The sequence below is a fragment of the Myodes glareolus genome, chromosome 6 (genome assembly GCF_982192425.1).
Source record: "Myodes glareolus chromosome 6, mMyoGla1.1, whole genome shotgun sequence".
NCBI lineage: Eukaryota > Metazoa > Chordata > Mammalia > Rodentia > Cricetidae > Myodes > Myodes glareolus.
The window spans coordinates 116,717,425-116,743,674 of NC_142031.1; the positions used below are offsets into that span (position 1 = coordinate 116,717,425).

At 42.6% G+C, this 26,250-nt stretch overlaps 2 protein-coding genes across 2 annotated transcripts in view; one reads left to right on the forward strand and one right to left on the reverse strand.

Annotated features, from left to right (window-relative positions):
• Window positions 1–24,681, reverse strand: part of Cnpy1 (canopy FGF signaling regulator 1) — a 107,062-nt gene extending 82,381 nt beyond the window's left edge. Inside the window, exons 1-3 of the mRNA XM_085691102.2 lie at window positions 24,350–24,681; window positions 4,213–4,301; window positions 3,502–3,732 (exon numbers count right to left, since the gene is read on the reverse strand). The gene's annotated coding sequence lies outside the window, so the exon portion shown is untranslated. The remainder of the gene's footprint in view (window positions 1–3,501; window positions 3,733–4,212; window positions 4,302–24,349) is intronic.
• A 42-nt stretch (window positions 24,682–24,723) lies between these two features.
• Window positions 24,724–26,250, forward strand: part of Rbm33 (RNA binding motif protein 33) — a 106,301-nt gene continuing 104,774 nt past the window's right edge. The window contains exon 1 of the mRNA XM_085691101.2: window positions 24,724–24,994. Coding sequence (XP_085547227.2) covers window positions 24,952–24,994 — 43 coding nt within the window. The 5' untranslated portion in view covers window positions 24,724–24,951. The remainder of the gene's footprint in view (window positions 24,995–26,250) is intronic.

A 26,250-nucleotide genomic window follows, 5' to 3' on the forward strand; every position in this document is an offset into this window, starting at 1 on the left:
TTTCAAGGCAAGTTCATTAACAACCAAACCATCTCTTAAACATGGTTAACCTGTGGTGGTACAGACCCATGATCCCAGTGCTTCAAGAAGCTGAGGCAAGAGAATTGTGGGTTGTAGAACAATCTGGGTTGTATAGCAACATCCTATAAAATACAATGCATACAATAAACTAAAAGCCTATATTCCTAGCACTCAGGGAGGTGGAGACAGGAGGATCAAGTTGAAGACTGTCCTCAGACACATAGCCAGTTCCAAGCCATCCTGGGCTCTGTCAGACCCAGTCTCCAGAACATAAACAGAAAACCTATTGTAAATGTCGGGATAAATATTTCAATCATGCAGTTTGAGGCTGAAGTATGACAGAAAGTGCTGGTAATTCCTATTCCTTCTAAATTTAGATCTTCCATCATAAATTAGGTGTAGTCAAATGAATTCTTCATGTTTTGATATGTATGTGAGACTTTGATGGAGAAAATAGTTTATTAAAAAAAAGACAAACATGCCAGCATCTGAGAAGCAGAGACAAGTGGATTTCTGAGTTAGAGGCCAGTCTACATAAAGAGTTCCAGGCTAAAATGCAAATCAAAACCACTTTGAGGTACCATCTTACACCTGTCAGAATAGCTAAACTCAAAAACACCAATGATAGCCTGTGCTGGAGAGGATGTGGAGTGAGGGGAACACACATCCATTGTTGGTGGGAATGCAAACTTGTGCAGCCTCTGTGGAAATCAGTGTGGCGGTTTCTCAGGAAACTGGGAGTCAACCTCCCTCAGGACCCAGCAATTCCACTCTTGGGAATATACCCAAGAGATGCCCTATCATACTACAAAAGTATTTGTTCAACTATGTTCATAGCTGCACTATTTGTAATAGCCAGAACATGGAAACAACCTAGGTGCCCCTCAATAGAAGAATGGTTAAAAAAGGTGTGGAACATCTACACATTAGAGTACTGCTCAGCGGTCAAAAACAATGACATCTTGAATTTTGCATGCAAATGGATGGAAATAGAAAACGCTTTACTGAGTGAGGTAACCCAGACCCAAAAAGAGGAATATGGTATGTACTCACTCATAAGTGGATTCTAGCCATAGTTAAAGGTCTTTGAGTCTATAATTCGTGATCCTAGAGAAGCTAAATAAGAAGGTGAACCTGAAGAAAATCATATAGTTATCCTCCTGGATATTAAAAGTAGACAAGAGGGGGCTGGAGAGATGGCTCAGAGGTTAAGAGCACTGACTGCTCTTCCAGAGGTCCTGAGTTCAATTCCCAGCAACCACATGGTGGCTCACAACCATCTGTAATGAGATCTGGCGCCCTCTTCTGGCAGGCAGACATGGAAGAAATGTTGTATACATAATAAATAAATAAATAAATCTTTAAAAAATTTAAAAAAAAATAAAAATAAAAGTAGACAAGATTGCCAGGCAAACTTGGGTGGAGGGGTGGAAGTAAGGGGAGATGGTTAGGGAGAGGGGAGAGGGGGAGGATTGGGGATGGCTTGGGGGAATGGGATGGGGGGAGGGAGAAAGGATGGTTATGGGAGCAGGGAAGTTTATATCTCAACTAAGGGAGCCATTTTAGGGTTTGCAAGAGACTTGATTCTAGAGGGGTTCCCAGGCCCAAGGAGAGGTCCCCAGATTGTTCCCTGGGCAGCAGAGGAGAGGGTGCCTGAACTAGCCTTGGCCCATAACCATACTGATGAGTATTTTGCATGTCACCACAGAACCTTCATATGGCGAAGGATGGAGATAGAGATAGAGACACACATTGGAGCACTGGACTTAACTCCCTAGGTCCAGATGAGAAGCAGAGGGAGGGAGAACGTGAGCAAGGAAGGCAGAACCAGAGGGAACCTTCATCCGACGATGGATGGAGATAGAGACAGAGACCCACATTGGAACACTGGACTGAGCCCCCAAGGTCCAAATGAAGAGCAGATGGAAGGAGAACATAAAGAAGGAAGTCAGGACCGCGAAGGGTGCGTTCACCCACTGATTCAAGGGGACTGATCGAATGAGAGCTCACCAAGGCCAGCTGGACTGGGACTGAACGAGCATGTGATCAAACCGGATTCTCTGAATGTGGCTGACATGGGGGCTGACTGAGAAGTCATTGACAATGGCACTGGGTCTTGTTTCATCTGCATGAACTGGCTTTTTGGGATCCTGGTCTGTTTGGATGCTCACCTTCCTGGACATGGAGGGAGGGGGGAGGAATTTGGATTTCCCACAGGGCAGGAAACCTTGACTGCTCTTGGGAATGGTGAGGGAGGAAGAGAGGGAGTGGGGGGAGCCGGAGGGTATTGGGAGGAGGGGAGGAAGTGGAAATTCTTTAAATAAATAAATAAGGGGAAAAAAAGAGTTCCAGGCTAGCCAGAGCTACCCAATGAGACACTGTCTCAAAAACTAAATAAAAGTAAATTTTAAAAAGTGAAATAAAAACCACATAAGCCTATTCCATCACATAAAAACATTCTCAAAACTTGGTAAGAGAAGAAAATCCACCTAAAAAATGGGCAAAAGATTTGAACAGGTGTCACCAAAAAAGTATGTGGAAGGCAGAGCAGAGTAGAACACACTCTGTCCTTAAATGTCATTAGAGACATCCGAGTTAAAGCCACAGTGCAGCACCAGCCACTACACATCGATTTCAATAGCAAAATCAATTGTTTTTACAGATCAAAGTGAAAGTCCAAGTGCTGCTGAAAGCCGGGGACACCCGTGTCTCTCATGAGCTGCTAGTGCCCATGGGGGATATGGCCTCACGTTGAAAACCAGCAGGCAGTTCCTTGTGGGTGACCCCAGGCTTCTCATGTCACCCAGAAACATCACTTAAAAATGTCTGCTTATCTGCTTGAGAAAAATAAAAACATGACTATGTCTGAGAATATTTGTCTTTCTTCCTCCCTCCTTTTTCTTTCCCTCCTACTCTGCTTCATTTTTTTTTTAAAGGCAGGGTCTCACACTGTATCCCCACACTGGCCTTGAGTTTACTCTGTGTCTCAGATGGATTCCAAGTCAAACCAATCAATCCTATTTTAGCCTTCTGAGTGCTGGAATGACAGACATGTATTGTGTTTTTTTGAGGGGCCCACCACCCAGCTCCCAAATCAATCATATGGGGACTTATTATTACTTATGAACACCTGGCTTTAGCTTAGCTTGTTTCTTGCCAGCTTTTCTTAACCCAGCTACCTTTGCCCCTGGACTTTTATCTCCTCTATCTCTGTATACCTCTCTTTGCTTCTTTCTCCGTGGCTGCCGTGTAGCGGGGTGATTGGTCCCTGATGTCCTCCTCTCCTTGTTCTCTTGCTGCTTGCCTTCCTCGCAGATTTCTCCTCCTATTTCTCCTCTCTCCCGCTGTCCTCACCTATCCTTGCTCCTGCCTCGCTATTGGCCGTTCATCTCCTTATGAGGGCCATCGGGTGTTTTAGACAGGCACCATAACACAGCTTCACAGAGTTAAACAAATGTAGCGTAAACAGAAGTCACATACCTGAAAATAATATTCCCCAACAGGCATGTGCTTCCACGCCTTTTGTAGAGCGCTTTCTTATCTCCCAAAGACAGCTGGTGAGTAGATAAGGAGAGGAGGGAGGGTTCACAGCTGCAATGGAATGCTGCGTGGTAGCAAGAAGGGGAGAACACAAACACACCCCGCAGTGGGGAACTTCCAGAGGCACTTGTCTGAGGAAGACTGCACAGGACAGTCCACTTGTAAGACTTTCTGGAAAAGGCAACAAAAACCACACAGTGCATCAGAAGGGATGAGCAATAAGGAATAGGAAGATATAAACTGCAGCTCTTGGTACATCCCAGCTGAGGTGGGGTTTTAGCTCTTACGCTTTAGCAGGACCTAGAACCAGACTTAAACAACACTGGATTTCTCTTTCATTTCATTGAGTTTTTACAGTTGTTGTAAGGGTGAAGGTATTCTGGAGATAGGTGGGAATGGTTGTTCACCAATACAGCTGTTCTGGATGCTACTGCACTGCACACTTAGAACTGGTCAAATGATGCATTTTAGGCTGTGTGGGTCCCAGTTCCTTAACTACTTGCCAGTCTGGCATTTACATATGTGGAGCAGCTGCTGGCAAAGCTGGTTTGTCTGACACACCATGTGCACCCTCCCCGCCTGACTCACTTCTTGTCAATCATCAGGAGGCCTAGGAGGGAATCCCTGCTTAATGCCTTTGACCTGACTCACCTCTTGCTGTTTCCGCTGTTGCTGTAAAATGAAGCACCTAGGCAGCTGGAGACGTTGTGTCTTCTTGTCAGAGGAACTGGCCTAAGTGACTGTGGACACAGTGCTGTGATTAAATGACACAGAGCACAAAAGGACCCTGGATCCAGCTGGCAGAGTTTTCATTAGCCAAATCTACAATACTTAGAACAAATAAACCATGAGAAGAGGAAAGTTATACCTCACAGAATTGAAAATAAGAAGCCATGGTTCAATCTGACAAAAAGCAATTACTGAAGACATGAATTAATAGGGAAGAGACCCCCCCCCTCCACACACACAGAAGTTTCACAAGCCATAAACACAGGAGCATGGGCTCCAGGCAGCACTGTTTGATGCTTGTTATAATAACTATCAATTCAGTCAGGAATCACTAATATTAACAAATCTCCTTCAGGGTACTTTATCAGAAGCCGGACAATCATGTAGTCTCAGTGACTCTACACAAGATGTGTGTTACATGGAGAGTGACAACTCCCAGGTGAGACATAGGCCAATGCCATCTCACCATGGAATCCAAGCCACCATCCCTATGACTGTGCCCCGCCTATTGGTGATCAATGAGGACGTGGCTCATCCTGTGGCATCACTACCAGCCAAAACCTGTATCAAGCCAGATACATGGAGAAACATCCTGTCAAGTCCTTTGCCAATATTCTCAGAAGGAGGCAAGGGCACAAACAACAGAGCAGGATGGGAGATGTCTCAGCTTAAATGAGATGTAGGAACTTGACTTTTATGTTTGGTTGTGAGCCTAGCCTTTAATGGCTGAGCCATCTCTCCAGTCCAGGAACCTAATTTTTAAATGCAGCTTCTGACCTTGGGCTAGAAAAGTGTGTGGAGTTTTCCACACTGGTGTGTTAGGCTCTAGTCCACCTTTTCCATTTTATGAGTATGTCACAGTCTACTTCCCCCCTCTTCCTTCTCTGTAGAAGGAGACTGCTTGTTTGTTCCCAGCCACCAGACCCGGATAATCACACAGAAACTATATTAACTGCAACACTGTTTTGGTCAATAACTTAGACATATTCCTGGCTAACTTTTGTATCTTAAATTAACCCATTTCTATTAATCTGTGTATCACCACGAGGTTGTGGCCTATTGGTAAAGTTCTGGTTGGTGGCTGCATGGCATCTCTCTGACTCCCCCTACTTTCTCTCTATATCTCTGTTCAGATTTTCCCACCTGCCTTACTCTACTAAGCTATTGGCTGAAACAGCTTCTTTAATAACCAATGGTAATAAACATATTCACAGCACACAAAAGGGAATCCCACATCACTTCTCCTCCCTTTCCTTTCTCCTGCCCCTACTGTGTTTGTTCCTTCTCTTCTTCCTCCCACTTCTTTCTTTCCACTTCCTCTTCTTCTTTCTCCTTCAAATTTGGTTTTATATGTGTTTTTATTTGGAAATTTTGTTGATTTTGCTCCTGTGACCAATGCTGCAAAAATAACTGGTTCATATCTTCTGTGCATGATTCTCTAGATGATCTGACTGTATCGAGAGCACTCATTTGATGTTGTCAAGTCACTTTCCACAGTGGCTTCTCTATAGTGTTTCCAGCACCATAAACACTTTCACTGGCCCTAGTTGAATGCCTCCACTTTGACTGGTTTGAAATGTGATTAATTTTACCTCTTATATAGTATGAAGTTTAGCAGCTTTTCATACTGCTGTTAGCAGTTTTTTCATCTGTCTGTCTTTCCTTTGCCTATATTCCTGTTGGTCTATTTGTGTGTTTTTAGTAAGAGACTTGTAATATGCAGGGCACAAATCATTAGTTGAGTGTGCTACAAATATATTTTCTTGGTATATAGCTTGTATTTTCCCATTTAAAAATATATGTATATGTGTGTGACCTTGTGTGCATGCGAGTACAAGTGTCCAAGGCCAAATGTGTCAGATCCCTGAACAGCTAATGTTACAGATTACTATGTTACTATCTAGTTGTGAGCCATCCTGTATGGATGCTGGGGACAAAACCTCTGTCCCTTTTGAGAACAGTACAAGTTCTTGGCTGTGAGCCATCTCTCCAGCCTCATGTTTTCACACTTTAAATGTGTACAGGTAAAGAGCAGCTTCTGTGTATGCATGTGTGGACATGTATGGGTGCATGTGGAAGCCAGAGAACAATCTCCAGTATGTTCGGTATCATTCCTTGGGAGTTATCCACATTGTTTTTTGAGACAGGTTGTCTCACTGAGACCAGGGACTCACTAAGTAGGCTAGGCCTGCTGGCCAGTGAGTCCCAATATCTGTCTTCTTTCTCTTCAGTGCTGGGGTTACAGGCACATGCCACCATCCTGGCCTTTCTGCACTGGTTCCTCACTTGCAAAGCAAGCACTTAGCTGAGTGAGCTATCTCCCTAGCTCTCTACTCACTTTTAATTTTATCCTCTTAGGGTTTGTTTTGAGAGATATGTATAACAGACTGGCCTCAATCTCACTATGTAGCCAAGGGTATCCTTGAACTTCTTTCTGCTCTTCTCATCTTCAAGAGTTAGTGTTACAGGTGTGAAATATGATGCCTATTTTATGGTGCACTGAGGGTGGAACCCAGGGATTCATTCATATCTGCTCAAGCATTCTATACTTGTACTATATCGCCAGGCCAGATTCAACTTCAAATGAACTCAACCAATCATTCCATCATTCTCTCTGTCTTTGCTCTGGCTTTTTTTTTAAAATTATTTTTCTGGTGGCTTGGCACACATCTTTAATTCCAGCATTGGGAGGCAGAAGCTGGCAGATCTCTGTGACTTTGAGGCCAGTCCAGCCTACGTAGTGAGTTCCAGAACAGTCAAGGCTATAGAGAGAGACCCCATCTCAAAAAAACCAAAATAAATAAAATTTTTAAAAAATTTTCCTTCCTTTCTTCCTCGAAATAGGGTCACATCTTGTATCATTGGTTGCATGGAATTTGCTATGTAGATCAAGCTGGCCCCAAGCTTTCAGCAATCCTTCTGTCTTAGCCTCCCAAGTGTTGCGATTACAGGCATGTGCCATTACGCCAAGTTTTTCATATCTTGGTTTTTATTCAATATATTTTACATGTATTTATTTTGCATGTGATGGGGTGCAGAGGCATGGGCAACTAGCAAGTGTGATTTTCTTCTTCCACCATATAGGTCCAGGATATAAAAGTTAGGTCACCAGTTTCAGTGGCAAGTGCCTTTACAAGCTGAGCCATTTCTTTAACCACCCCATATCAATTTCAAATTATTCTTCCCTATCCACTGAGTTGATATAATTCTACTAATAGGGAGCTGTTTATCCAAACATTGATATTTTCCCCCTACATTCCAAATCAGCATCATGTTACCTTTGATGATCCCAACAGTATCTGCTAATTGTCTAACATATTACCACTGGCTCTTCGAGCAGCAATACAATTTACAATTTTTTTCTAGCTCTGACAAGAGGAAGTGGTTCCCTCTCCCTTGCAGTTTCTATTTGTTAACAATGGTAAACTTCAGTCTGAAAATGTTTAATGGACAATTCCAGAAGTCAGCAATTCGTATGCTTAAACTTGTACACATTTCCTTTTTTAAACTAATACTTTTTTATTACTTTATAAATAATACCATTCAAAATTTCCACTTCCTTTCCTCTTCCCAGTTCTCTCTCACTCCCCCACTCGCCCTCCCCCTCCCCCTAAGAGAGGGCAGGTTACCCTGCCCTGTGGGAAGTCCAAGACCCTCCCTGCCTACATCCAGGCTTAGGAAGGTATGCATCCAAATAGACTAGGATCCCAAAAGGCCAGTACATGCAGTAGAGACAAATCCCAGTGCCATTATTATTGGTTTATCAGTCTGCCCCAATTGTCAGCAACATTCAGAGGGTCCAGTTTGATCCCATGCTCATTCAGTCCCAGTCCAGCTGGATTTGGTGAGCTCCCACTAGATTAGGCACACTGTCTCAGTGTGTGGACCAACCTCTTGTGGTCCTGACTTCCTTGCTCATATTCTTCCCCCTTCTGCTCTTCAACTGGACCTTGGGAGCTCAGTCCAGTGCTCCGATGTGGGTCTCTGTCTTTGTCTTCATCTGTCGCTGGATGAAGATTCTATGGTGATATTCAATATAGTCATGAGTCTGACTACAGGACAAGGCCAGTTCAGGCACCCTCTCCTCCACCGCTCAGGGTCCTAGCTGGGGACAACCCCGTGGACATCTGGGAACCCCTCTAGAGCCAAGCCTCTTGCCAACCCCAAAATGGCTCCCTTAATTAAGATATCTTCTTCCCTGCTCCCATATCCACCCTTCCTCTATCTCCACTATCCCATTGCTCCAAGCTCTCCCCAACCCTCCCCTTCTCCTTTCTCTCTCCCTATCTCCCCTTCCCCCCACCCCACCCCCACCCCCATGAACCCAACTTTTGCCTGGCGATCTTGTCTGCTTCCAATTTCCAGGAGGATCTATATATGTTTTTCTTTGGGTTCACCTTATTATTTAGCTTCTCTAGGAACACGAAGTATAGGCTCAATGTCCTTTGTTTATGGCTAGAATCCACTAATGAGTGAGCTTATACCATATTCATATTTTTGGGTCTGGGTTATCTCACTCAGGATAGTGTTTTCTACTTCCATCCATTTGCATGCAAAATTCAAGATGTCATTGTTTTTTACCGCTGAGTAGTACTCTAATGTGTAGATGTGCCACACTTTCTTTATCCATTCTTCCATTGAGGGGCATCTAGGTTGTTTCCAGGTTCTGGCTATTACAAATAATGCTGCTATGAACATAGTTGAACAAATGCTTTTGTAGTATGATTGAGCATCTCTTGGGTATATTCCCAAGAGTGGTATTGCTGGATCCTGAGGTAGGTTTGACTCCCAATTTTCTGAGAAACCACCATACTGATTTTCAAAGTAGTTGCACAAGTCTGCATTCCCAACAACAATGGATGAGTATTCCCCTTACTCCATATCCTCTCCAGCATAGGTTATCATTGGTGTTTTTGATTTTAGCCATTCTGACAGGTATAAGACGGTATGTCAAAGTTGTTTTGATTTGCATTTTCCTGATAGCTAAGGAAGTTGAAAATGTCCTTAAGTATCTTTTGGCTATTTGAAATTCTTCTGTTGAGAATTCTCTGTTCAATTCAGTACCCCATTTTTTAACTGGGTTGTTTAGAATTTTAATGTCTAGCTTCTTGAGTTATTTATATATTTTGGAGATCAGACCTTTGTCTGATGTGGGGTTGGTGAAGATCTTCTCCCATTCAGTAGGTTGCCTTTTTGTCTTAATGACCGTGTCCTTTGCTTAGATCTCAAATCACACATCAAACCCCACACACTAATAGTAGATTTCAACACTCCTGTCTCACCAATGGACAGGTCAACCAGACAGAAACTTAACAGAGAAATAAGAGAACTAACAAATGTAAAGAATCAAATGGACTTAACAAACATGTTATAGAACATTCCACCCAAACAGGAAAGAATATACCTTCTTCTCAGCATCTCATGGAACCTTCTTGAAAATTGATCACATATTCAGTAACAAAGCAAACATCCATAGATAAAAAAAAAGCTGGAGTAACCACCTGTGTCTTATCAGATCACCATAGAGTAAAGTTAGAATTTAGCAACAGTTCCATCCCCAGAAAGCCTACAAACTCATGGAAACGGAACAGTCAACTACTGAACCAGCCCTGGGTCAAGGAAGAAATAAAGAAAGAAATTAAAGTCTTCCTTGAATTCAACAAAAAAGAAGACACAACATACCCAAACCTATGGGACACTGAGAAAGCAGTCTTAAGAGGAAAGTTCATAGCACTAAGTGCTATATAAAGAAGACAGAGAGAGCTCACATTAGAGAGCTTAACAGCACACCTGAAAGCTCTAGGGAAAAAAAAAAGAAGCAGATTCACCCAGGAGGAGAGGAAGACTGGAAATAATCAAACTGAGGGCTGAAATCAACAAAATAGAAACACAGAAAACAATCTAAAGAATCAATGAAACAAAGAGATGGCTCTTTGAGAAAATCAACAAGATTGACAAACCCCTATCCAAACTAATCAAAAGGTGGAGAGAGAACACTCAAATTAACAAGATCAGAAATGAAAAGGGGGATATAACAACAGACACTGAAGAAATTCAGAGAATCATTAGGTCTTTCTACAAAAGCCTGTATGCCACAAAATTGCAAAATGTAAAAGAAATGGACATTTGTTTTAGATAAATACCATATGCCAAAATTAAATCAAGAACAATTTAAATAGGCCTATAAGTCATGAAGAAATAGAAGCTGTCATCAAAAACCTCCCAACCAAAAAAAGTCCAGGACCAGATGGTTTTAGTGAAGAATTCTACCAGAACTTCCAAGAAGAGCTAATAGCTAATACCTATACTCCTTAATGTGTTCCACATAATAGAAACAGAAGAGTCATTGCTAAACTCTTTTTATGAAGCTACAGTTACCCTGATACCAAAACCACACAAAGACTCAACCAAAAAAGAGAATTGCAGACCAATCTCACTCATGAACATCGATTCAATTGTACACATTTCTTAAGTGACAGAATCTCTTGGGACAAGAATTATGTCTTGTATAACGCATCCATGCACTATACCTACTGCTTGTCAATCACTTAGCCATATAAGTTAAAGGTTGGCTATCACCATGATGTGTGTTCTACTCACCCTTGTTTTAATAATAGCCTGAGGTGAAAACTTTACTCAGCATATCCTTATAATTGTTTCATCATTAGTTATTGGTGCTCATCTTTTATTGTGCCTACCTTATAAAATAAACTTTATCATAGGTATTTATACAGAGGAAGAGCTTACGACATAGAAAGGTCATTACTCTGGCACTTCACTTACCCACTGGGTGTCAGAAAATGAAGGGACTACTGAATATGTTCAAAGATAATGGCTAGATTTTTAAATTACAATAGAGTTTAATATTCACAAAGCAAAACCCAGTCAGATGTGGTGGTGCTTTCCTGTAATCTAACAATTTGGGTGATGGAGTTGGGAGAATCAGGAGTTCAAGGTCATACTCAGCTACAGAGTTTGGGGCCAGCCTAATCTGTCTCAAAAAACAAAATAAAACAAAACAACAACAATGACACAAAACAAAAGCAGCACTGACTTAGGCCATATGCCCTTTGGCCTGGCTCATTCCACGCATGCAGCTCCACGTCTTCAGCCCTCCTCTGCCCACAGAGTTGCTGCTGTGTTTGCGCTGCCCATCTCTTCAACCACGTTCAAACTTTTAGGCAGAGCCAACTCAAGCTGCTGTTAACCATAGTAGGCGTACTGTGGAGAATGCTATAAATGGCAGCTGGCAAGTGGAATGCAAACAATAATTGGCAAATGCTTTTTGCACAGGGTTGTTTAGACTTCATGTCATGGACAAATATTTATCCACAGCTCAGAAGCCAGAAGTCCACCATCCTTCCTTTTCTGCTGGTACACTGTTTGGCTTGTACTTTAGGAAACTGACTTTAAGGTTGCACAATACCTCTAGTCCCGGATCTTATTGCTGGCTATTGCTTCTCTTCCTTTGAGCCAGAGATGCTCTGAGGGAAGGGCACAGCCACTGGCACTCTCAGGCATTGCCTTCCCAACTCTACTCTGTGGGAAGATGGACTCCTACCACGGCTGTGGAGTGGAGGGTTCTGGGAAGGGTCCTCACTGGATTCATGCCCCCTCTGAAGACAGGCTCTGCAGACACTGGGGTAGTGAAGCCAGGATTCTACCCAGGGCTCAGCTGCCCAAATTCTGTCCATTCTTCAGCTAGGCTTTTTGGCTTGACACAGTCTCCCAGCTGTTCCTGATAGTCACAAATTGGGTGGGGAATTAAGAAGACGGCAATTACCCTGAAGAAGAGGGTGATCTTCCTTCACACAGAGAATGATAACACAGTCACCACAGTCATTACACAGGATATGGATCCTGGTCTAGATTGTGGGGGCTTGGCTAAGCCCTTTGTTATCTATGATGCCAGTTTACTTACAAGCTACAAGGTGACAAAAGTCCCATTATTTCAAAACAAATGAGGTCATGTGTTTCTTCCATTCTTAAAAGCTTTGCCAGTATATTCATCTGTCCTAAACTTCAGAAGCTACCAGAACTCATTGGGTAGCCATGCACGATTATGTACCTTAGGAAACTTCAGTCACTTTCTCTTGACTTGTTAAATGACTTCTGCAAGGTCATTTAGTGATTCAGGGATTCTTGAGTATAAAGGGTCCTCTCTCTACTCAACATTCTTGATCCAAGGATCTAGGTTTTCAGGTGCTCAGGGTCACCAAAAATGTAAATGGGTCAGGCCTCCAGTTCACAGTCTTACACCAATGGACATTAAAGTTGCACTCTCATGAGACTAAACAAAGTGAAATACAAGATTTACCAAGATATATTAAGGAACAGTAAGAAATTTAGGAAAAGTGAAACTCTGGAAAGTGAGAGTAATTCCCAAGAGAAAGAAAAGCCACTGAGCTTCCCTACCTAGGGTCTTTTATAGAACATTAGCAAGAAATGGACAAAGGCTGAGGTAATCTTTACTCAGGTTGGTTCTTTGGGCTCTCATGAGCCAAATCAATGAAAGTCCTCCTGGACCAACTAGAAAGGATTATCATGCTCTGTTCAGACACCACCCACCCAATTAAGGATGGTGGAGGTGATACTCTGTCTAACTCTGACTTGTACTTTGTTAGCTATTGACTTCCATACCTCAGGCCTGGCAGGTGTCTGAAGCCTTTGTTCCTACAGCTACAAGTAGTAGTTGCAGTCATTATTTGTTAGTGTCTTGTCTGTAGGATGGCCTGACCTCTTTCCTGAGTAGGTGGAGCCACTCTTACTTACAATTTAATTTGTTACAATTAGCTGGATTAGAAGTAGTGAGATATATATATATATATATATATATATATATATATATATATATATATATATATATATTCACTGAGTGTGGTGGTTTGGATGAAAATATGCCCCTATAGGCTTAGGGAGAGGTACTATTAGGTGTGGCCTTCTTGGAAGTGTGTCAACAGGAGTAGGCTTTGAGGTTTCAAATGCTCAAGCAATCTCTCTCTCTCTCTCTCTCTCCTTTCTCTCTTCCCCTCTTCTCTCTCTCCCCTCCCCTTCTCTTTCCCTCCCCCTCCCCTTCTCTCTCCCTCCCCCTCTCTTCCTGCTGTCTGCTGAACCAGATGAAGAAACTCTCTGTTACCTCTCCAGCACCATGTCTGCCTGCATGCTGTAATGCTTCCTGCCATGATAATAATGACTAAACTTTTGAACTGTAAGCCAGTCCCAATTAAATGTTTTTCTTTATAAGAGTTGCTGTGGTCATAGTGTCTCTTCACAGCAATCAAACCCTAAGACACTGAGGGTGAGGGAATATCTCATGGAAGCTAGCTAGTTTCTGCCTGTATCTCATGAGGTCCACTTGACTATCTCATTACTATCTGTAAACTTCTCTGCTTCTCCTGTCTAGTGCTCCTGGCCTCGTCATTTTAACCCTAAATTCTTTCTTAATCCTGATGTCTGTTCTCAGTGCAACGTGTGAGCAATCTGTGGTTTTCATCATGGGCTCTATTCTCTGACTGCCTACTGACAACTGGCTCCTGTAAACAGAGACTCTGCTTTGGTTTCCCAGCCTCCCAGCCCTGCATAATCACACAGAAACTATATTAATTACAACACTGCTTGGCCCATGGCTAGGCATATTTCTAGTTGGCTCTTGCATCTTAAATTAACCCATCTCTATTAGTCTATAGACTAACGTGGTCACGGTGTTATCTCATTTTCTACAGCTCTTGTTTCCTTAGCAGCTGGCTGGTGACTGTTTGACTCCACCTACTCTGTATCTCTGTTCGGATTTCCCACCTGGCTTTATTCTGCTAAGCCATTGACCGAAATAGCTTTATTATCTATCAACCAATAAAAGTAACACATATATAGGACATCCCACATTAGGCTCCTGCTTCATCAGCATCATAAAATGCACCCAAGGAAAGCTCAGGGATGTCATGGAAGTTACTTCATTAACAAAATGGTAAATTCTGTTTAATTTTTTTCTCTTGAGACAGGGTCTTGCTACACCATGCCTGGCTCACTCTAACTTTTTGGTTGGTGTAATCAATGACCAGGCTTATGTATCTAATCAGTATTTGAGATGTTTGCATTATGGCTGTTAGAAGGATGGTGCCAATTTTTAAGTGGAGCATATTGACTTTTTTTTTAATCATTAGCTTCTTTCAATAAGAATGTTTCAGAACATGACCTTGTTGTTCACCTTGGACCCAACTGTTTTGGTGTCAGCCCAGATCTCAAGGAAGATGCAAGGCTAGGACTCCCATGTGGAGAGAATTTTTTTTTCAAGACAGGGTTTCTCTGTAGTTTTGAAACCTGTCCTGGAACTAGCTCTTATAGACCAGGCTGGCCTTGAACTCAGAGTGATCTGCCTGCCTCTGCCTCCTGAGTGCTGGGATTAAAGGTGAGCACCACCACCCAGCTGAGAGAGAAATTCTTTTTATCCTTTTATCCTGTACAGTTGGTTCACTGCACAGCTGCAAGCCTGGGCTGTCTCAGGGTCAGAAGAGACATTTCATTTGCTTTTACACAATTCCTATTGTTAGTGTTAATGCCATTCAGTAATTTTATACTGTTCTCCACAATATGAAAAAATATCAGATCTAGCCGGGTGGTGGTAGCACATGCCTTTAATCCCCATACTTGGGAGGCAGAAGCAGGTGGATCTCTGAGTTTGAGCCCAGCCTGGTCAAATTCCAGGACAGCCAGGGCTATGCAGAGAATCCCTGTTTCAGAAAAAAAAAATCAAATCTAAGAATACAAAGGTGAACTAGTATCATTGTTCCTAATACCTCTGGAATTTTGTCTCCTGGATCTCCCATGAAAATAGCAACAGAAGAGTAAAGGCTTAGGGGGTTCAGCCAGGCTGGCTGTCCACAGTGCCTGCAATACCTTATCCAAATTAATGCTCTGCTCTTTGATGTTAGAAAAAAAAAACTTACCAGAGTAGTGCCAAATCATGTGTCACACAGTAAGTCATCATGGACAGAGAACTTCATTCCTGTTTCACAAACAAATACCATTTGACTAGTGTTCTTGCCTCATCTGTGCCTTAGCTCCCATCATCTGGATGTGACTCTGCTGAGGAGTGTTGTTTGTGTGCTAGAAGGACTGGAATTGGGGTCTGGAGAGGTGGTTCAGTAGTTAAGATTACTTGCTGCTTTTGCAGATCACCTAGGCTCAGTTCCCAGCACCAACACGGTGGCTCACAACTCTCTATGACTCTAGTTCCAGGGGATTCAACACTATCTTCAGGCTACTTTGGGAGCTGTACATGTGTGATACACAGATATACATACAGGTAAAAAGTTTATACCCATACAAAAGAAATAAATAACTCTTTTTAAAAAAAAGAACTAGAATTGCCATTTCTCTGTAATTAATTTACCAATTATCTGCTTACAGTGAGACGCACTTTCTGTTTCAGGGGTGTGCAGCTCATGATCTTGGGCTTGTATTAGCTTCCACGGTGGACTGAACTTAGCAGGTGGTTCAGAACTGAGCCTGCCATTTCTGTGTGGATTTTGGGTTTTCATTTCTAAATACATTGTTTAACTGACATGTTTTAGAAATCATCCAATTCATATGGAGTTTTTCAGTCATATCAGTCCACATTAGGATGATGTGGTTCTAATGGCTTCATAATGACTTGTTATTAATAATGAGAGGACATAACCAAGTTAAGAAAAATCAGAATAATAAGAGATTCATTATAATCTAAAGTAATAACTGAGAAGTAAAAAGGAACGCAGATGGTGCATTAGACAGGGTTTTCTACAAAATGATTAAGTATGAGTGGGTGTGTGTGAAGGTGTATGTGTGTGTACACGTGTGTGTGCTCCTCCTTCCTCCACCTCCTACAGACACGTGCCACCATGCTCAGGTGAAGGGATTTTTATTAGATCAGCTCTCACAAAGGGCTGGATAGTCCAACAATGACTGCACTCTGGAGCACCTGAGAATCTTGCACAAAGTTGGATTCCTCAGCAGTCTCAATGCATCTCCTGAGAGTGTCTGGCATTGAGTCCACAGTGAGAGACTGTAAGAACTGGGGCACCATGTCAGCAGCAGCGACTGGTGTGCTTTTTTAAGGAAAGAAGCCAGGCTCCTGAGATACTACTTTTCCTCATTATATCGAGCCTGTCCTCTGGACAGTGTTATTCACTTTGAGGTCAGGTAATACTCTCTGACCCACCCCCAAGAAATGCCTCCTAGGTGATTCCAAATTCTGTCAGGTTCTACCAGTGAGAGGGCTCAGGGGATCGGTGCCTTTGCTGCACACGCCTGGAAACCTCAGTTCTGCCTCCAGAACTCACAGTGGAAGGAAAGAACTCTCCTAATTGACCTTCCTCTGGCTTCCATGTTTGTCAATAAATAATAATAATAATAATAAATTAACCAGAGTGGATGAATGAACATGAGATTCTTTGCAATAACTGCCATTGGAAGATTGCACATCTGATACCTTATGTATACAAGAACACATTGTGGAAAGTACCTGTGAGGGTTTTTTCAGGTCACTTTTAGGAATAGGGTTCATAGTGGGGTTTCCTATAACCCCTTGGGTTTGATAATTTCCTGGAATAACTCACAGAACTCAAGAGAGTACTATACTTATGATTAGAGTTTAAGTACAGTAGAAAAAACAACAACAAAAGGATAAGGCCAGCCAAAGGAGAGCTCTAGGTAGCCACAAGCTACCCAAATACAAAGTCTCTGTGCTCTCTGAAGAAGCTTCATTCTCCTTCCTTGAAGCACATGATCACTCAAAGGACTTTGCCAGCATTGCAACTGCCTTGTTATCCACTCTTTCATTCCATCCTGCTTTGGTTTTTGTCATCTCCTTCTTCTGCCTTTCCATGTTAATTCAGTTGTGCTTAGATTACAGGCATGCACCATTACCCTCCATTTATGTGGCACTGGGGCTTTGTGCATATTTAGGCAAACAATCTATCTACCAACTGAACTACATCTTCAGTCCCTAATTACTTTTGTTGTTGTTAGCGACAGAGTCTTGCTGTGTAGCCCTAGTGAGCTTGCTTCTCATGGCCATTCTCCTGCCTCAGATTTTCTAATACTGGAATTTTAGGCTTGTTGTACCACAATTGGCTTTGAAAGTGGATTCCAAATAACCCAACTTGTTAGCAATCTTTTTTATTAGAAGGCAATTTACATTATGATTGGTAATAACCTGTTAATAGCCAGCTTCTATCATTTTAATGTTAATCCAGTCTCTAATATTTTCATAGTATTTTCCTGTTCATTGATTTCTACTTATGGTGGTTGTTGTTACTTTTCTGTTGTTCAATTTTCCTTCTTCCCCATTTTGGTGAGAAAAATTTGGAATGTATTCAGCATAACTCTTACCGTCTCTTGTTCATTACATTTAATGGGGCATATGAAAGAAAAGGTGAAAGTTAGTATGCTGAATTCATCCTGCGAGCAACCCAAGGTCTTAATAGAATTACTCTGGCCACAGCCTCCTGACTTCCAGCTGCTGTTTACTTGGTGCTTTATGCTTAACTGTCCACAAATGGGACACAAACAAAAGTCCACATTAGCTGTGACTTGGTTTTGTGCAGGAATACCACTCTCACATCAATTTTGCTTCCCTTGGCGTTAATGATCTCAGATCTTGTACTGGGGCCACTTTCCTCCCTCTGAAGTACTTCCTTATAGCCTCTTATTCCGGGCTTGTGATTGCAAACGCTATGTTTGCTCCTCCAAGTGTGTCTTTATTGTGTCCACGTGATTGAAGACAGCACTGGGGTGTGCAGTTTCCATCAAGAGCTCTAAAGATTCTCTTTCTGTTCTGGTTTCTATTTTTGTGACTGAATAGGTCTTTTCTTAACTTATCTTCACGAGTAGATGACCAGATTGTTCTAACTACTAAAAATTTCTTATACTTAAATCTGTTGAGGAACAATTTGTATAGAATGAAATGTGCATTTTTGTGTTTGTGATAAGGGTTTCACTACGTAGCTCAAGCTAGCCTTGAACTTGAAATTCTCCTTCCTTAGCCTCCTAAGTGTGAGGTTACAGTCATGTACCACCACATTTGGCTGAACATTTCCACTGTAATCATGATTGGATGAGCTTGACAGTTTTATAGGTACTTGTGACTGATGACAATAATGTTTCTTGATGACACCTCCCCCTTTATTCCTTTGCAACAACCTTCCTCACTTGTGACCCTAGCAACCAAAGATCTGCTTCCTATCACCACGAATGACTTAAATAAATGGATGTGTAGTAAGTACTCTTTTGGTATTTGGCTGTCGCTATGGTAGCTGTGACCTCTACCTATGCTGTGTGGATTAGTGGTTTGTTTCAATGACTGCTAAGTGATGCTCCAATATATGTACAAATCACTGATTGCCGATGAACTGGATAGAAGCCATTGCACATGGAAGTGTTGTAAAAAATATTTCATGTGCATGTTTTCATTTCTCTTGGATAAAGAAAAGAATTGGTAGATTACAAGTTAAGTGCACTCACCACCTTACTGGAAATGGAGCCTATGTCACACACACATGCTAAGCAACTGTTCTACAACTGAGCTATGCATCTCTAGCAAGTCTATTTTTACTTTAGAAAAATGCTAAACTTTTTCATAAAGGAGCTGTATTACTTTAATATCTGCTATCAGTGCATGTGTTACAGTTGGCTACACTCAAAAAGCTTATTTTGTCTTCCTAGTTTTAAACATCCTTGTGAATGCATATTAGAATTTAAATGTGACATTGATCACATTGACTAATGATGCATTTTCATGTGCTTACTGGTCATATACCTTCTTCTACGAGGTGCCTGTTTATCTTTTTTTTTCTTCTCTATGTAGAACTTAAACTTAGAGATCAGCCTGCCTTAATTCCTGAGTGCTGGAATCAGTGATATCCACCATCATGTCCAGCTCTGTTTATCTTTTGTCCATCTGAAAAGAGTGCATTGTTTGTGCTCTCGTAATATACTTTCTTCTTCCTCCTCCTCCTGTTCCTGTAAAAAGATTTTTAAAATGTGTATGTGCGTGTATTTCTGTGTAGGTATCTGCATGAGAACATATGCCTGCAGAGGCCAGAAGAGGGTGTCAAATATCCCGAAACTGGAGTTACAGGCAGTTGTATGTCACCAACATGGGTTGTGGGAAGCAAACTTGAGTCATTTGCAAAAGCAATACCTGCTCAAAACTGTTTAAGCTTCTCTCCAGCTCCTAGCTTGATTTCTTGTCTTTATTTCTGTGCTTTGAAGCAGGCGCTTAGTTATGTGACACACATAGTTCTTCCTTTGCTTGGCTTGATATTTTTTAGTTAACAGTGGTCTTTTCAGAGCAGAAGTTTAAAGATTTTAGGAAACCTACTTTTCAATTTTCTTCTACAGCTTACTTTCTTTCTATTCCATTAAAAAAAAACTTTAGTCAAACCAAATGCCATGAAGATTTTTCTCCTAGAACAGTGATTTTCAACCTTCCCAATGCTGCAACCCTTTAATACAATTCTTCATGTTTTGGTGACTCCCAACTATAAAACTATTTTTGTTGCTACTTCATAACTGCAATTTTGTTGTTGTGAATCACGGTGTAAATATCTGTGCTTTCTGATGGTCTTAGACAACCCATGTGAAAAGGTTGTCTGAGCTCCCAAAAGGGGTCACGACCCACAGGTTGAGAAACTCTGTTCTAGACTATTGCTACACCAGTTTTTATGTACAGGTATATAATACACAGGTTGTGTATTCTTGTGGGATTATCAACAGAGTTGAGGTGGGGCTTTTCAGGATGGAGATGCAGTCATTTTAAACCATCAATAGATAAGATTAAGCTACCTTTTTGCATTGATACTGAGGACTGAACCCAGGTCTTACATATGCTAATTAAGTGATCTACTGACCAAGCTAAGTCCCCAACCTTTGTACGGTTGCACAGACTTTGAGAAATGCACAGTCATGTATGGGATGCCACAGAGCTGTATAAGATAGGGAATCATCCTCAATTCCCTTGAGCCAGTTCTTAGTAATCTGTTTCTTATCACCTCACCACCTGACAACCACTGACTGGTTTTCTACTTCTACAGTTTTACCTTTTCCAGAACACATATGAACTATGAAATGCTCAGCCTTCTGAAGGTGTAGCAAAATGCATTTAAAATCCATCCACGTTGCTGTATGAATCAACAGTTCATTTATCATTCTGGAGTTGTAGTCCATTACATGAACAGATCAATTCATCTAGTCACCTACTGAAGGATGATTATTATTATTTCTGGTACAAATAAACCTGGTACAAGCACTCACATGCAAGTTAGAAACACCCACACAGGTTTTTCTGTGAACACAAATCTTTAGTTTTCTTGGGTAAATAAATAGTACAGGCATTCTGAATTGTATAATAAGTGTACTTTAAAATATCTGCTGTCTGTATGCTCTGGCAGTGCATGGAGGTCAGAGAATAAGCTGTGGAAGTCAGTTCTTTCTACTGTGTGAGTTCTGGGAATTAAACTCACGTCAGGTTCAGTGCGTTTACCATCTCACTGGTCAGATAAATGTACTTTTACTTTTTAAGGAAACTGTCAGGCTTTCCTAAAGTAGCTGCATAAATTTTTTTTACATTCATTAGCAACTTTAAGGAGCGTTTATTTGGTGTTCAGGTTTTGGGGGGGGGTACGGCCAACCTGGGTGCAGGGGCATCATGGCAGGAGTGATTCAGTGGAAGCTTGCTGCCTAACTTACTCATACCTTGGCTGATTAGAAAGTAGAGATTGGTCTGAATGAGGGTGGGCTATAACCTACTTCTGCCAACCAGGCTTCAACTCTAAAGGTTCCACATCCTTGAAATAGCACTTTCAGATGGGATCAAGTGTTTAAACACACGGGGCACATTTCACATGCAAATTATGGTACTGGTTTCTGTGCAGAGATGGTTCCTAATTTCTCTACTGGTAACATTTATGAGGTATGTGCTTTGGTTTGCTGGTAGTTATTTCCTTTGTCCACTCTTTACCTAAGTTTTGGCTTTTCTTCCTGCTGCATTCTTGACAGAGTCAGCCTCTCATGACTTCCAACTGAATTCATCAGTTACTTGTACTAGACTTTTCCTTTTAATTTTCTATTTTCTTGAGGCAAGGTATAGCTGTAAATTCCTAGCTGGCCAGTCACTTGACAATCTTCTGCCTCTGCCTCTCAAGGGCTGGTATTATAGGTGTGTGTCACCCTGCCCACATGCCCAGTCTTTGACACTTGTTTAAAATCATTTGTCTTCTTTTGGTGGTAGGGATGAAGCCACAGCCTCACACATGCTAGACCAATGCTTTATCACTGAGTCATACCCCTAGTCCTTTACCACCTGACATTTGTTATTTCCATGGAGGAAGAGAAGGAGGGGAAATCCACTGGTGATGGCCAGGCTTGATCATCTCAGGCAGCAGTCTTGAGGCTGTTCTCGATATAGAACTCAGAGGAAACTCCAACAGAGGTCCTCTGAAATGTTGGATCATTTGGGCCATCCGCTCCTATCAGAGATTTTTCAGGGGGTCTTCCTTGATCAAACCTAATTTTTATTAGCCCAGAATGAATCTACAGCCTCTCATTTCCTGTGGAAACAAAAGCAAAACCTGTTCTCCAAAGTAATGTATCTTTTGACTTAAATTTTGAGGTCAAGGAATTTTCAAAATATATATGTTGGATTAATCCACAAGCATTTATAATCAAATGTCTTTTAGCAGCTATTGCTCCTTCCTCAGCCGTCAAACAATTCAAAGACAACACAATAACATACATTTCCCACCTTTACGTGAACTCTATTTCTTTTATTTTTATTTTCAATTTTTGGTTTTTTGAGACAGGGTTTCTCTGTGTATCTTTGGCTGTCCTGAAACTCACTCTGTAGACCAACCAGGCTGTCCTTGAACTCACAGAGATCTTCCTGCCTCTGCCTCCCAAGTGCTGGGATTAAAGGTGTGTGCTACCATATCCAACTTCTCTCTCTATTTCTCTCTCTCTCTCAAGGACTCTTTTCTTTTTCTTTTCTCTTTCAAGCCTACATATATTTTTAAACACACTGTGAACCATTTAGAGTTTTTTTTTTCTGAATCTATCTTTACTGTATATCTTTCTTTTTCTGATCACATGAGTCTTTAATTTGCTAAGCGATAGGGCTAGGATTAAAGCTGTGGCTTTGGTGGCTGGATTCACCCCATTCTTTAGCTTTCTGATGGTCTAGCTTCATGGCAGAGGTACTGGCAGGAGCCATGTACATTGTCACAATTCTATATGGAGTTTCAAGGCCTTGCCATCACTAAGAAGCATGCTGTCTGCTATTTATCAACACCATTTAAGCATTTTGAGGCAGGGCCTCTTAAAAGAGCTACAACGTTTTTGCAACTAAAGCTGAGTTAAGAAGTCACTCTTAAATGAAACATACTTTCCTTTAGCAAACAGAGCCCACCGAGAAAATGCTGCTACCAGGAAGTCATGGTAACTCTCTTCTTTGTGTCTAGAATTACTTCCCAAGTTCTCTCAGGTTTTATGTAGATGTAGTTGCCCATGTTGGTGCCATTTGTAGATGGAGACTGCTTGTTCGTTTCCAGCCCCCCAGATCCGAAATATGCTAGCTGAGATGATCAGGCCTCATAGAATATTCCAGTCAGGAATTGACAATAATCCTAAATTTTCTTTAGGTCCTCATAAGATTATCAGTGCCCCCAATCAGCAGGAAGTATCCTAGAAAACTATGCCCACATTCCCAAAAACTGGATTATGGATGTTTGACTGTTTTTTAGAGTGTTGGTTACAAGTTGTTATGCATAATGATCAGAAAAAAAGCTAAACAAAGGAGATTAGATTTAGAGTTTTTGTTTTTAAAAGAAAATAAAAGAAGTACTGTGGGACAGTTTTCTTGTACCCTGTAAAGATTTGTCACTTGTATTGATTAATAAAATGCTGCTTGGCCAGTAGCCAGGCAGGAAGTATAGGCGGGGCAACCAGAACAGGAGAATTCTGGGAAGAGGAAAGGCTTCAGCTCAGTCTTCAGCTGTCACCCAGATGAAAGGAAGCAAGATGAGAATGCATCAGTGATAAAGGTACCAAGACATGTGGCTAACACAGACAAGAATTATGGGTTAATTTAAGATGTAGGAGTCAGTAAATAAGCCTAAACTACTGTCCAAGAAGTGCTGTAATTTAAAATAATGTCTGTGTAATTATTTCAGGTCTGGGTGGCTGGGAAAGGAACAAATAATTTCTGCTTACACAGGTGTCTGTCTTACTCAACTCACTCAGTTACTTGGTTGCTTTGAAACCTAGACTCTCTTGGATCAAGGGAATGACACTTTTTCCCAATTGTAAACTCTGTCTGCGTGCTGGGATTAAAGGCGTGGGCCATCACCCTCTTCCCCCCCACCCCCCACGCTACTGTGAATCTTTTAAAAATGTCTTTCTCAAGATCGCCACTGAAACCTTGGGCATCCCATCTTGCACAGTGCAATTAGTGACAGGTAACAAGGGGTTCAAGCAGTTTAGACATGAATTTATTAACATGCTTTCTGAAAGAAACCTAGTCATTCAATGAGGCACCTGGTTAGGCTTACTTTTATTGGGCAATGACTTCATGAGGTATTCATTAAGGTATTTTTTTTCTAACTGTTTACTTCTGGGGCTTTTTGTTTGTTTGTTTTTGTTTTTCGAGACAAGGTTTCTCTGTAGCTATGGAGCCAGTCCTGGAACTAGCTAGCTCTTGTAGACCAGGCTGGCCTCGAACTCACAGAGATCCACCTGCTTCTGACTCCTGATGCTGGGATTAAAGGCGTGCACCACCACCGCCCTGCTCTTCTGTTTCTTAAATGAACATCATTTATCCACTGCTTATAAAACCAGGAATATTTATCATCTCCAATAAGGAAAAACTTAAGTTTTATAGGACATATTCTTTCAGCCCGCATCACTTCGAGTGACACTTGCCCCTCGGCCTTGCCGGCTACCGTCTGCCCCGAAACCTCTTCTAAGGCGCTTCCTGGGATGGGAGGCTGTGGTACCTAGTGGCGCCCCGGGTTCCCCCACCGCAACACACCTCTGCCCCTTTCTCTATGCTCCACACGTTCACCGTCTCAGCTGGCTCGCGTTAACGCGAGTGCGCGTGCGCGCCGGCGGCGTTCCCGCGCCCCATCCCTGGTCGTGCCGAAGCCGGGCTTGTCCGTTACTGCCGGGGGCTGCGCTTCGGCTCCACTTGTGACGGCGGGCCGGCCGTCGTAAAGCGCCGCCGTGCCGACTGCTGCAAGGCGACTTATGTCAGCCTCCGGTTTGACTTACGGCTGTCCCCATTCCTCCCGCTGGAATCCTTGCGTTTCTCGCCCGGCGGAAGCCGTCTCCCTTAGCGCGCGCTGCCGTTCACTCCCGGGCGCTCGGGCTCCCGGGACCTGGGCAGCCGCTCGCCGCCAGCCGGCTCTTCCGCCCGCCTTCCTCCCGGCGTGCACCGCGGCGCGGCCATGTTGCCGTAGTGTTGTTTTCTTCCTGCGGAGGCGAGGGGCCGCTGCGAACCGCGACGCGCGGCCCTCGCCTCTGCTCGCTCGCGGGCGCCGGCCCTCGCCGCTCCCCTGCCTCCCTGGCCCGCACCAGCGCCGTCGGCCCGCCAGAGGCTCGGGGGACGGCTGAAGGCCGGGCCCGGGGACCACCATGGCGGCCGCTCTGGGCGCGGGCGGAGGAGCAGGCGCTGGAGGTACGTGGGCCGCGGCTGGCGCCGTGGGCCGGGCAGCCTTTGTGTAGGGCCTTCGGGTCGCCCAGTCCCAGCCGGAGCGTCCTGGGTATGCCTGTGCCGGTCGGGCCGGGAGCTCAGAGCGTTAGGCCCGCGGCAGCGCCGTGAGGTCGGCGGCGGGCCCGGGACTGGGTCGGGGGTCGGGCGGCCCTGGCCATTTCCAGTCTTAGTGCGAGATTCTCCCTGGACAGCGGCAAGCAGCCCAGTCAGAATGTAGGAGACATTCCGCGGCTTATTAGAGTGCTTTAAATAAACCCATTATCATCTGAGGAAAACCCTTGAGTGCTTGGCTGTGTGCTTGAAAGGGATTAATACAGGGGTACAGAGGTTTAGTTGCGGAACCAGTTTCTTGAGTAAACGTTTTGCAATCGTAAACGGTATGGAAAGACTAACGAGTTTTAAGTAAAGCCATATTTTGTCGAATGAGAGTGTTTTGGAATAATGTGAACAGTACTTAAAAATGACGTTTCAGGACTTGGATTAAAGGAGACCCTTGGTGAAGTGTGGACAGCAAAAGCTTTTGCCTCCAGCTTGCTGTAGACACTTTTCTGCATATTCCAGAGGCGTTTTGTGATGCTTCCAGATGGGCGGGCATATTAAACCAACCCTGCTTAGGGATTCTGGCCCAAATACCAACATATTTGTAAGATAAACGCAAAAATAAAACGGCAGAGGCTACATGCCAGAATGTAAGTGGAGAGGATGTTGGGTGGTCTATGTCATTGCCAGCTTACATGGGTAATCCCCCCCCCCTTTTTAAATACTAATCTGACGCTTTCTAGTTAAATGTTTAAGTACATTTTATATGTTTTACTTGATTAGAGAAGGTAAAAATTAAAAGTTTTATATGTGAGTCGCAGTGTTACGGAAGCCCTTGGTCAAAGCTGTTTTCGTGAATTATTTTAATTTTTCATTTGTTTTTAACTAGTGTACATTATTGAAATCTTCCAGAGGCTTTGTGGCATATGAAGACATGACACTGATGATTTAGGGACTGTATGTTTGTATGTTCTTTTAAGTTTCTCATTAAGAATTTTTAAGATAGTAAATACAGGTCAATAGCCATATAAACAAGATTTTGGGGCTATATATTAAGTTTTAGGCCAGAAACTTTAAGGGTTGTAATTTGAGAGGGTTAGGTAGGTTTTCTGGAAGTTTGGGATTTTTCTTTCTTTCTTTCTTTCTTTTTTTTTTTTTTTTAACGGAGCCAGCTTTCGCAT